At 39.7% G+C, this 12231-nt stretch overlaps 1 protein-coding gene across 2 annotated transcripts in view; it reads left to right on the forward strand.

Moving 5' to 3' along the window:
• Positions 1-12231, forward strand: part of MYH9 (myosin heavy chain 9) — a 56119-nt gene that overhangs the window by 28537 nt on the left and 15351 nt on the right. Inside the window, exons 11-22 of one of the 2 annotated variants that reach the window (XM_010178218.1) lie at positions 210-328; positions 1421-1573; positions 3569-3742; positions 4445-4618; positions 5243-5357; positions 5845-5907; positions 7553-7746; positions 8075-8196; positions 8567-8636; positions 9560-9720; positions 10468-10576; positions 11563-11694. In XM_010178218.1, the coding sequence (XP_010176520.1) occupies positions 210-328; positions 1421-1573; positions 3569-3742; positions 4445-4618; positions 5243-5357; positions 5845-5907; positions 7553-7746; positions 8075-8196; positions 8567-8636; positions 9560-9720; positions 10468-10576; positions 11563-11694 (1586 nt within the window). The remainder of the gene's footprint in view (positions 1-209; positions 329-1420; positions 1574-3568; positions 3743-4444; positions 4619-5242; positions 5358-5844; positions 5908-7552; positions 7747-8074; positions 8197-8566; positions 8637-9559; positions 9721-10467; positions 10577-11562; positions 11695-12231) is intronic. The other variant, XM_010178226.1, reaches the window with a different exon arrangement.

The raw sequence follows: 12231 nt of genomic DNA on the forward strand, positions 1-12231 counted from the left end.
CTGTGGCATGGGTTGCAGGAGTTTTGGGAGATTTTCTTGGTTTTGAAGATATCCATCTTTGTCATCAACCTGTTTTTAATTTAATGTTTTTTATAAGCTGTTTCATTACTCTTTTGGGAAGGCTGTTGCAGGAGTGTTTTTCTCTTGCTTTATATGAGAAAAAATGAAAGAACATTAATCTCTTTGTTGTTTCTTCTTACTATCTTTAGCTGCTCAGAAAGTGTCTCACCTCTTGGGTATCAATGTGACAGATTTCACTAGAGGTATCCTGACTCCTCGCATCAAAGTTGGGCGAGATTACGTCCAGAAAGCTCAGACCAAAGAGCAGGTATGTATTCTCTAAAAGCGAATGAGTACTGTAGTCTTTAATCTTGCTGACTCAAAGCTAACAAACCTAATAGAGATTTCTGTAGTGTTTAATAAACATTTTATGACTGCAGTGTATGGCAACCACACTTAATAATGTAGCATAAATATTGCTTCTGGTATTTGCTCACTTGATCTGTATAAGGGTAGAAATCACCCTGCCTCTGTAGCACTTTTTCTCATCTGAGGGGAAAAAAAAAAAAAAGAGACTGCAACTCCCCTAAATTTAGTGACTGGCTGTCTCAAGGGAGTAAATTCTTTCAGTGCTGTATGCAAGGATGACATTTTCAAGTTGCTGTAATACAGAAGGCACCATTTTTGAGTAGGTCAGCTCCTAGGGTAGAAGAATTTGCTGCTTACTCTTGAAACTGTCAATTCTGTAACACTCATGAATTGGGTTGTGCTCCAAGTGAAACCAGACCCAGGACCTAGTTGCCTCCTGAATGGAGCAAAGCCTCTGTGCTTCCTCACTGCATGCCTTCTTTATGAACACATCCTTATTCTCAGTGTAAATAAACATGCCCCCATGCCTTCCATAACATGGAAGAGATTAGAAAGAGAGTATAAAAAGAGTCAAAGGCTGCCTTTCCATTTTGATATTTAATTTCTTACTAGACATAGTATTTTTATGTCAGTCACAAGAGTAGTGGTATGGGAGGGAGGGATTGGACTTTGCAAATCCTAAATTACAAAAGAATATAAATGCTTTTCTTTGGGCCAGTGACCACACTATGTTACTATGGTCTTTGGAGGTGACTGAGCATAATTTTTCTTTCTTGAATACCAGCCATTGGTTTCTCCAACAGGCAGGATCCTAAAATTTGGCTTTGACACACTAATTTAATAAGACAAATTCTTTGCTCTAGTTTATGTGGTATCACTGTGCCACCTACCTTTCATTGGGAACAACCTCTGAAATGAGTCTCGCTCAGTGAGTTTGGTGGTGGAGGGAAAATCTCATACTACAGTTGGGCCATTAGATGCCAAAACAGAAAATCTCTGCCTTCCTCTGGATTATAATGTAACTCCTGATCTTTGTCTTTTTCCTATTTAGGCTGACTTTGCCATTGAAGCACTGGCTAAAGCCACTTATGAACGTATGTTCCGGTGGCTTGTTATGCGTATCAACAAGGCATTAGATAAGACCAAGCGACAGGGCGCGTCCTTCATTGGAATCCTTGACATTGCTGGCTTTGAGATTTTTGAGGTAAGGAGTTGTCAGGTCCTTGCACTCAGCACAGTTTACCCTGGAGCAAAGACCACTGAAGGAAATCACTTTAAAACTGGAAAAGAACAGTATAGTTTTGGAAAGGATGTGTATTCCGCTTTTGTTGTTTGAGATCTCTGCTGATGTGAACTGTCAGATAAGCTATTAACTAACTTAAGTGTTTCAGTCTTTAGTATGTTATATATTCTGCAAATGTTTTTATCTCATTGCTGTATATTCTGATACTTACATTCTTTTTGGCTTGTGCATTAGAATTATTTCCAGGTGTTCTTGATTCTTTATAGCTCCCAGCTTAAGGATCACAGAATCACAGAATGGTAGGGGTTGGAAGGGACCTCAGGAGATCATCTAGACCAAGCCCCCTGCCAAAGCAGGTTCCCTACATCAGGTTGCACAGGAAAGCGTCCAGGCGGGTTTTGAACATCTCCAGAGAAGGAGACTCCACAGCCTCTCTGGGCAGCTTATTCCAGTGCTCTGACACCCTTACAGTAAAGAGTTTGCTAACCTACAAAAAAGTCTTCTAAAATGTCATGTGGAGGTATGAATCACCACTGGACTTAAAATTTTATGCCCTATTAGTCTGTCCCAAAACATTTAAGGGATGACCCACTGAAACCTATTAGTGTCATTAGAAGTTGTTAGAAATGGTTTCTTATTCTTGCTGATGTATTTTGTAAAAGACAAAGACAGGATAGACCAAATCATATCCAACATAAATTCTGATCTATGTATACTCCTTTCTGCATGCAGCCTTAAAATCGGGGATCAGAACATGGTTTCACATACAGCTAAACAATTTCAACAGCAGCTCCTTGAAGCAGAAAAGGAGGGAACTTGCTCCTTTTAGCCTCTGATGCTCCTGGCTGCAACTGCTTGTACTGTTCACCTCTCTAGCCCTCTTAGGGTGTTTTAGAGTTGAATCAGTCTGCAAAGGTGAATCTGAGCATAAAAAAAGTGATGCAAGATAAATGTAGGAGAGGAAGAGCTGAAGGAAAGTTAAGGGAGAGATGGAAAAGAGGGGAAGTGGGAGCTCCCTCTACAGGTTGCAGTGAACTGTTAGGCCAAGCCATCATGTCAAGAAAAACAGTTTTAGAATGAGGCTTTGCATTATACTTAGTCTGAAGCAACCACAGGCTGCCATTAGAAGAGAACCATCCTGATGCAATCCCAGCCAGGCAGCTCCTGTGTTATGCTGGATCTAGCTCATGTGCAGCTGCAAAGTGAATTGTACCAATTTATTCGTGAAATGGAAAACTTAAGACACAGAAAAGTTGATATTTTTTTTTTTCCCCCTTGCCCCTCTCTGATCAGTCTGTCTTTGGTTTCATGGTTGCTGGATCTCATGAAAAGGAGGGGAGTGGAAGTACAGGGTTAGGAATTTCTGGAACCTAGAGGAAGTAGAACAGGACCATTCTCTTTAGCAACTGCATTATATTTAGTGAGTTCTAACATGAAAATACACCATGGGTTGCTAACCTTGTACTTACAGTTTGAAGAAATCTGGAGATACTGGCAAAATTTCCCTTACTTTCCTTCCTCTGATTTTACATATGAGGATTAAAAAGGGACTTTCCAGTCCACATTCTTTTAGGAATTTGTTTTCAGGCTTCTGTTGCTTCCTCTTCCTATGAAGCAGACTGGCCAGCCTTGAGTTTGTGAGAAAACCAGAGTCTTTTCTGTTCCTAGGTTAAGTAGCTGCAGTAATTCTTTTGCTGTTTACAACTAAACATTCCTTTGCAAATTCCGAGGAACAGTGTATATGAAATTCCCTAGGGATTGCAGCAGCAATGCAGTGGCACATGACAAGAAAGGCAGTTCATAAGCAAATGAGGCTCTTGACAAAGGGATATCCACCCCACACAGAACACTAGCTGAAATTCCTGAAGTATAGATGTGCTATTTTGTGCTAAGATTATAGTAGATATGTCTTCAAAAGCAACTGCTCAAACATCTTTCTACCTTTTTCTTCATTAGCTGAACTCCTTTGAGCAGTTGTGTATTAACTACACAAACGAAAAGTTGCAGCAGCTCTTTAATCACACCATGTTCATTCTGGAGCAAGAGGAGTACCAGCGGGAAGGCATAGAGTGGAATTTCATTGACTTTGGCCTGGATCTGCAGCCCTGCATTGACCTCATAGAGAAGCCGGTAAGCTTGTTCTTCTACCATCAAGCAGCAAGAAATGGCTGCACTGATTTTGTCATTGAGCACATAACCTCTATCTGTAGAGTGGAAACTGGCTTCCTAGCTTTTGTAATCCTCTACTGACACTGTGGTACGCTTAGAAGCAGAAGTGAACAGTTTCGTCTTTGTCTGAAAGTATATCACCAATAAATGTTAGTATCAGTTCTGTAGGAAATATTGCATGAACATAGATTGTCAGCCACTCACATGTGAGCATCCTTACTTAACTATTAAGTGATGAGAAGTTGTGAATCTCTGTTGCTTTCATTCTGCTCTAACAAACTTGAACATTTATAAATGTCATGGTAAATATTCCAATAATAAGGATTGGCTTGTGAAATGTTCTGCTATGGTCTTCTCTGTTTGTACATCTGGATATTTGGAGAACAGTGTGGTAGTGTTCCTTCTACTAAAAAGCTCATGTAAAACAACCAATACAAAGGTAATGGAAGATACCATCTCATAAAAATAATCAGAATTCAGATGAGAATTTTTAAGTGTTATTAACAATTTCTATTAGTATGGAAGCAGTTGAATGGTATCACACAGCAATGAATGTGTTTGGGATCAGGCTTAGATATCCTTTTCTTTTTATAGCCATCTGAAGGTGTTACTTATTGGTGTAGTCATGTATTTAATGATATTTTGATGTTTTCCTTCTTTAAGGCTGGGCCTCCTGGTATACTGGCCCTGCTGGATGAAGAGTGCTGGTTCCCAAAAGCAACAGACAAAAGCTTTGTGGAAAAAGTTGTACAAGAACAAGGCACCCACCCCAAATTTCAGAAGCCAAAACAGCTGAAAGACAAAGCTGACTTCTGTATCATACATTATGCTGGCAAGGTAAAGAATTAGTAGCTAAAATGTGAATGCTGGATATCTGCTGTATATTCTAATGCATAACCACTGCTTCTTAGAAATAGCTACTTAGCAGAATGACTGCCTATGGGAAATCAGTGGAAGATTTCACTAAATTATTCCATTGCTGTGGACCTTACAGGGCCTAAGGGGGTATGCCTACAAGTTTATATATATATAAAAATAAAAACTTCAACTTTATATGTCTACAACTATATATATATATAGTTGAAGACATGTCAAACTGACACCAATTTAATTTTTTTTTTCTCTGTGACTTGGTGAGAATTGGGGTACTTTTCAGAAACCTTGCATCAGGACTTCATCATCAAAATGATGATGCAGTTGTTTTTTATGTCACACACTGGGTGATGCAAACTAGCATTGCAAATCCATTCCCTTTACTGATGAAGCAGAACATGCAGCTGTTTATTGGGGTTTGAAATTTGTAGGTATGCTTACTTAGATGGCAAATCCAAGAATGATGAGCTAATCTGTTGTTGATTGTGCAAACCTCAGTGCTACTTCTATAGACTTTGCAGGATCTTGTTGCATCTTGTGCTACAGAAAATCCCCCCCAAAGTTTTTTGACGTGCTTATCTTCCCCAGGTGGATTATAAAGCAGATGAATGGCTGATGAAGAACATGGATCCTCTGAATGATAACATTGCTACTCTTCTCCACCAGTCATCGGATAAGTTTGTGTCTGAGCTGTGGAAAGATGGTATGTAATTAAACTTAATCTCATTTGTTTTCTTTTGTTTTATGTGGAAGTGTTTGCTATCATCGAAAGTGTGTGATGAGCTGTGTTGCTTTTTCTCCTGAAGATTAAGCCACCAAGATGAGCATTATCTGGAACATCCTTTGCTTAGATCATGATATTGCATTAAAAGTTCACAGTAACTTAAGAGAAAGGTTCACTTGCATCAACTTATGTTAAGGTTGCTGCATGTATAGCAATTATTTATTGAAACCAAGAATGCCAGGATAGAATATGAATGCACCATTATGTCCCAGCAGCTCGCATAACTGCAACACTCAAACACAAGATCTGAGATTGAATCTCTGTTTTCAGTCCTGCAACTAGTGTGTTCTTTCTGCAGTGTTGTTCAGTATTTTACTCTATCTTCTCTGGGTTTATCTGCTTTTGAGTCTTACTGTTTCTGTCACTTTCTGTGGTGGGTTTTCTTTGACGTCTCTGTCTGTTGCAGAGATGCAGAACGTTCAGAGAGCCTATTTCTATCAACACTTTCCTATTCTTCATCTAGAACCAGGTGACTGAGAAAACCAGCTGTCATGTCATGTGTGTAATGCATCCTAGAGCCATACGAGAAATGCTTCTGTTAACTTCTCTTTGTCCCTTTGTCATACCTGCTTGTCTTTCTTGTTCATTTCCTCTGCTTTGTGCTAGTAGCTCCTCACGGACTTTAAAACAAAAGCAAAACTCTCACCTTGCAAGTGGATACACGAAAAATATGGACATATTCATGTGCTAAAGGTTGCTCTTGCAAGACTTGCCTAGGAACAGCTAAAAGCAAATCCCTGACAACTGTTTGAATGTAGTTAGCAACACTGTATTTCTTGCAAGATTTGGAAGGAAGATTTCTGAGACTGTGTTTAGACTGAAATCCAGTTTAACATTTATTCTAGTATTGGGATTTGATTTCAGCTGCTAATCACTGAAAAGGGAGTTAGTTTGGCAAAAGAACTTGTACTGCATGAAAAACAGCCCTCAGCAACTTGTGCCTCACAAGGCCTTTGCTGTGTGAGACTCCGTTTGGAATTGAAATGCCAACTGAACCACAGCTGATCAGTTATCATTGATTGTTCTTAGCTGGATCTTCTGTTGCGAGTGACCGTCCCTTTTGCTATCTTGATGTAGATCGCAGGGCTCAACATTTTTAAGAGGATTGTTCCAGCCACAGTCTGGGACACTCTTCTGTGGATTTCAGTGTGGTGTCATTTAGTAACATAACCTTCTTTTCTTTCTGATAAGGCAACCTTGACCCTATCCTAACAGCTGCTCTAGAAGTGAGCAGTTCTAAACTAATATTAGCTGTACTGGGGATGTGGAAATCTATAGTGATACAGTTGGTTTTGGTTGGGTGGGTGAATTTTTCTCTCTATCTAGAAGAGCAATGGAAAAAAGTAATGCTTTAGTTTCTTCTTGCCTCTACTGCTCTCAGATCTAGCTGGCTTCTATTGAAAAAAAAGATTGTTGGAGTCCACTCATCAAGGTGCTAGCTTCATCAGTGCTTGGATGTCACTGTGGCATAGTGGAGAATCTGTTCGGGCAGGGAGTTCTGACTTTCTCCTAGTGGTATTGTTCATGTCTCTTGTCATAGAATACTTGTAGTCCAAAAATAACTCAAACAGTGGTATCTTGAGGTTTGGTTTCTATCAGGCCTTTTACCATGTTTGCTCAGTTTACAAGTAGATATGGCTTTTCTGATCACCAATCATGGCAGTTCTCCCTGTAATGCAAGAGTGAAGCTGGGCTTTTTCTCTAACTGTGGCCCCTTCTGGGTCAGAGTTAACTAATAGTTGACTCTGCTGGGCTAGCAGCTAGAACTCTTGGTTTGTTGTTTTCCCTTGTAACCTAAGCAAGTAGAAGCATCTGAAACTCACTTCTAGATTGCTCTTCCAGAGCTGCCATCCAGAGCATCAGTAGAATATGTTTGGAAGTAAGTTTGACTCCATTACTCAAACTTCCTTTAGTGAGCTATTGCTTTTTTTTTTCCTTCCTGCTCCTATCCCTGCACAAATTCTGTACAGGAGTGAACATCTGTGTAGAGATGAAGCAAAAAGGATCCTGCAGTTCCTCTCACTTATCCTGTTCTACCCAGATGTTCTTTGTGTGTTCCAATGTTTTCTTTGTTTGTGGCAGAATTTTAACAGTCTTTCTTGTGCTCTCTCTAGTTGACCGTATTGTTGGTCTGGATCAAGTAGCTGGTATGTCAGATACAGCATTGCCAGGGGCCTTTAAAACCAGGAAGGGTATGTTCCGAACAGTGGGACAGCTCTATAAAGAACAGCTGGCTAAACTGATGGCTACCTTGAGGAACACCAACCCCAACTTCGTCCGTTGTATTATCCCCAACCATGAGAAAAAGGTAATGACAGTTGTAACACTACAGCCCATGCAGTCTTACATGGGCTTCTGGGACCATGTAGCTGACTTGCTATCTTTTGTCAGGTTTTACAAGAGATCTTAGAGACGTCCTGTTTTCTCAAGATATCTTTTTAGGATGATCTGAAATAACTGTATGCTTACCACAGTTTTGGAGACTGATCTTTGCAGTTCTCATGGTGGCATAAAAGCTTCCAATCAATGGAAAAGAGAGAACCGTCTGCTTTACAAAAAAGACGGGGAGCAAAGGGGGTAAGGCCCTTTTGTAAAAGCTTTGTGGTGTTTACAAAATACGCTTTTTTTCTCACTAGGCTGGAAAACTAGATCCCCACTTAGTCCTCGACCAGCTTCGCTGTAATGGAGTGCTGGAGGGAATCCGTATTTGTCGTCAGGGTTTCCCCAACAGAGTTGTATTCCAGGAATTCAGACAAAGGTAAGGCCTAGAAAAGAATCTGAAGCAGTCTTTCCCCTGACAAAGCTAGGAGACGTAAGTGCAAAAACGGAAGTATTTTATAGCAACTAGGTTGCCATTGATTTCAAAGACAGCAACACAGAACATGTCCCTTCATATTCCTTGGCACAAAGTCTCCCAAAAGGAGAGAGTTAAGTAGTTAAGGGGAGGTATAGAGGGCCTTGTCTAAGACTGCTGCTTCATACTCTATTGTCTAGAGGTGTAATTTTTTTCTTCTGACAAGACCATAAGCTGTCAAACTCATAATGCCATAGAGGAATGCATTACTGATTTTTTTGTTGTTGTTTTCAAATATACGTGTGTAACTAGTCTAATGCTTTCTCCTTTTCAGATATGAAATCCTAACTCCAAATGCAATTCCCAAAGGATTTATGGATGGAAAGCAGGCTTGTGTGCTGATGGTAAGGCAACCCAGAAACTATGGGTATAGTTTGGAAATCAGTTGTGTACATTAAATATAACTTGTACTCATAGATCAAGATTCCAAAGTCAAATGTTTTGTCTGAGAGAAGGAGGGTGCAAAAAGCTGTCTCTTGGCTTTGCAGATGGAGGCTTTTGACTAGCATGAGGTTCAGTAATCCTAGGCAAAGATCTTTGTTTCCACAGATATATACTTTGAGATGCCAGCAGTATTCATGGAATCAAAATGCTTACAAGCATTAATGTTATCTTTAACATATGCTTAGAGTATGAGCTTCAACAAACTTTTTCTAATGGCCTGCTGATGACAAATGCTTTCAGTGAAGGCTTCAATTAATTTCTGCAGAATTGCATGCTTCAAAGGGAAAGCTTTGGCTCTGTAGCTTAAAGATGAGGGGAGACTGAATTGAATTTGGCTGTAAGGGATTCCCTTTTTTCTGTCTTAAAGGAGTATACTGTATTTCTCTTAACTAGTATAAGTGTTGACAGCAAATCCTTTAAAGGATGGGAAAGTTGGTTGGGGTGCCTTTTTCTGACAAAGATTAAGACTGAGAAAAAATAAATGGGAAGGATGAACAGGTGTGTTTCCTTTAGGAAAAGAAGATTACTCTTGTGATTAGGTGTATGTTCCTAACAGCATCCTTGTACTTCTGAGTACTTGATGTGGTGTTGTATTAAACAATGCTTTCTATCATGTTTTGTGTCTCTGGTTACTCCATTTCATGCTGTACTTGGCTAAGCTCCAACTCCTCTAATTGGGACGGGGCTTTATTGGGAGCTAGCAACTTTGGTTGGCCTAAGTGGTTCATTGTAGGGAAGTGGTGTCTTACAGCCATGAGACACAAATACGTTTTGTGATGAAGCAGTCTTTGCAAGAGATTAATCCTCCTCTTTTTCATTTTAGATCAAAGCATTGGAGCTGGATTCCAACCTTTATCGAATTGGACAGAGTAAAGTGTTTTTCAGAGCTGGGGTCCTTGCTCATCTTGAAGAAGAGAGAGACCTGAAGATCACAGATGTCATTATTGGCTTCCAAGCATGCTGCAGAGGCTACCTGGCCAGAAAGTAAGGACTGTATTTTGTAAAGTACATTATCAACATATGTTTTTCTCCCATTTAGGTTCAAGTTTCTCTTCCAAAAAAGCTGACTAGAAATTATTTTTTGTCCAAAAGTCCAAGTTTTACTTGTTATATATATATAGCAGTTGATGATTGTTTTTAGGTCTTTCTGATCTCTGTAATGCCAAACTTCTGGCACCTGCAAGAATCTCAGTGTGCTGCTATCCCACATAGTAGCAAAGCGGTAAAGTCTGTCCGTCCCTATAGGAGTAGTATACAGAAGGCAAAGTTTTTGACAGAAATGCTGCAAACTTCAGATGTGAAAATGAAAAGGTCTTAGTACAGGAACTTACTGATCCAGGAGATGTTTGATTTCTCTTAAGCTATTAGGTAGGACTGCAAGTGGTACAGTTCTAAAAACAAAAGTAGTATCTGTCAGACTGACAGGAAAACACACCTCTGTTTCAGATCTACCTGTTTTTGAAGTGAAAATAACAAGGCTTTTCAGATTAGAAGACATTAGGGAAGAACTTTCTTAAATAGGAAATTGAATAAAGGAAAGGACAATCACTTTTACCTAAGGGGTGGGGGGGGGAAACCTTTAAAAGATAGAGGAAGTTAACTGGAAATTTTGCTGGTTTTTTAGGAGGGAACCTTCTAAAGTTAAAAAGGAGAGATAGCTAAGAAAGTGCTTGGTGGAGAGAATTGTGTGCCGCTGTGGGTTCCTTTGTCTGACCTCCACTTACTTTGCAGAGCCTTTGCCAAGCGCCAGCAGCAATTGACAGCCATGAAAGTGCTTCAGAGGAACTGTGCTGCCTATTTGAAACTGCGGAACTGGCAATGGTGGAGGTTGTTCACCAAGGTAATATTTTTCCCTTTGCAATTTTGACAGTTTGGTTGCAATTTCAGCTTCTCAGGTTGAACCAGAGCACAAAAACCACTTCCTCTACAATTGGGCTGGCTTGCAACTACATCTTGATTCATTTAGGCAGAGAATTTCATAGCATTTTTTGTAGCTATGCAGTATGCCTGCATAAACCAAGTGCAAAACTATATCCAAGTAATGTTGTGGAAAAGTAGAAGTCGCCTTTTAATGCTTTATGCCTAAGAAGAGTAAGAGGATCACTTACTGTGGTGACATGGCACTTCAAAGAGTCCCTATGTGTCTAGTGAATTTAGCTAGACAAAAATTGTTAATATGGGGATGGCTTGCCATCTTGTTCTTCAGGGTTGTAAGAGCAAAGGAAAAGCGTTGAGGCATGATCCTGTTGTTAGACTTGTAGATATTTTACCTTTGTAAAGACAATGAACACATGAAGAAATGGTCTCTTTTCTAAATATATGGGTTTTCTTGCTTTTTAGCAATGAGACTTTGTAGCTAAATGAGAGTTGAGAGCAGAGTTTAAACTTTTTTCTTCTCTTTCCTATGAAATTACTTCTAAGGGTTTTTGATGGGGGAGCACAGAGATGGGTGGTGTTTGATTTTTTTTATTATTTTTTTATTTTTTTCTTCTTCTTTATATTGACCTACGTGTGAATTTCCCCACTGTGTATAACTTTTTTATTTTCCTGCTATTACTACTTGGACCTTGAGGGTCTGGAGTTTACTCAACCCTTTCCTGATGCATCCCATCTTGGAGGAAAAGTTGGACAAGCAGAAAGTATGTTATTGGCAGAGTAGATGGTATCTAGTCCTCTGTGACCCTCCCAGTGTTCAGAACAAAACAATTAGTCCTTCAAATATGATACTTATCTAAAATGCTGTTTTGTTCAATGGTTATCAAGTACAAGAGCATTTCTTCATGTTTTCCTTGTTCCTTATACATGGCTCGTTGGTTTCCTTTTCAGGTGAAGCCCCTTCTGCAAGTAAGCAGACAGGAAGAGGAGATGATGGCCAAAGAAGAAGAACTAATAAAGGTCAGGGAGAAGCAACTAGCTGCAGAAAATAGACTGAGTGAGATGGAGACCTTCCAGGCCCAGGTGAGTTTGCAAATCTCATGTGTAAAAGTCATTCTCTCTGTGGACAGCTGCTTGAGAGCTCCTCCTTTGTTTTATTGATCTGATGGATAAGCTGCAGGATTTCAACTTGTTGAAATATGCAACTTGGCTGCCATCTTGTTCAATTCCTTTGTCCTTCTTGCCAGCTCAGTTCCTCTAGCAGGTCATTTGGTATAATGAACACCTATTGCCCTTCTATAGCCATTCTGTGAAGAAAAGTCATCTTTGGCTGAGTGTTATAGCAAGCTGGTTTAATTCAGCCTTGTTATTAATGGAATCCTTTTTGTTTGGAACGCAGAAGGTGGCAGCAAGATTGTTTTTCTGTAGGGCAAACTAGGCAATCTTCTTATTTCAAATGGATGTGGTCTTGAGAAATTTGTTGAGGCTAACATAATATGTGGTTGCAGTGCATGGTTTGTGAAAGAGAACAAATACTTAAAAGCTATGTTTTGGTATTTAGCTTTTGATTAGCAGCAGGAGACTGCTGCAATTATTAAAGACTTAACTGTGGAACACAGG

This window comes from Antrostomus carolinensis, unplaced genomic scaffold (assembly GCF_000700745.2).
Source record: "Antrostomus carolinensis isolate BGI_N321 unplaced genomic scaffold, ASM70074v2 scaffold33170, whole genome shotgun sequence".
Classification (NCBI taxonomy): Eukaryota; Metazoa; Chordata; class Aves; order Caprimulgiformes; family Caprimulgidae; genus Antrostomus; species Antrostomus carolinensis.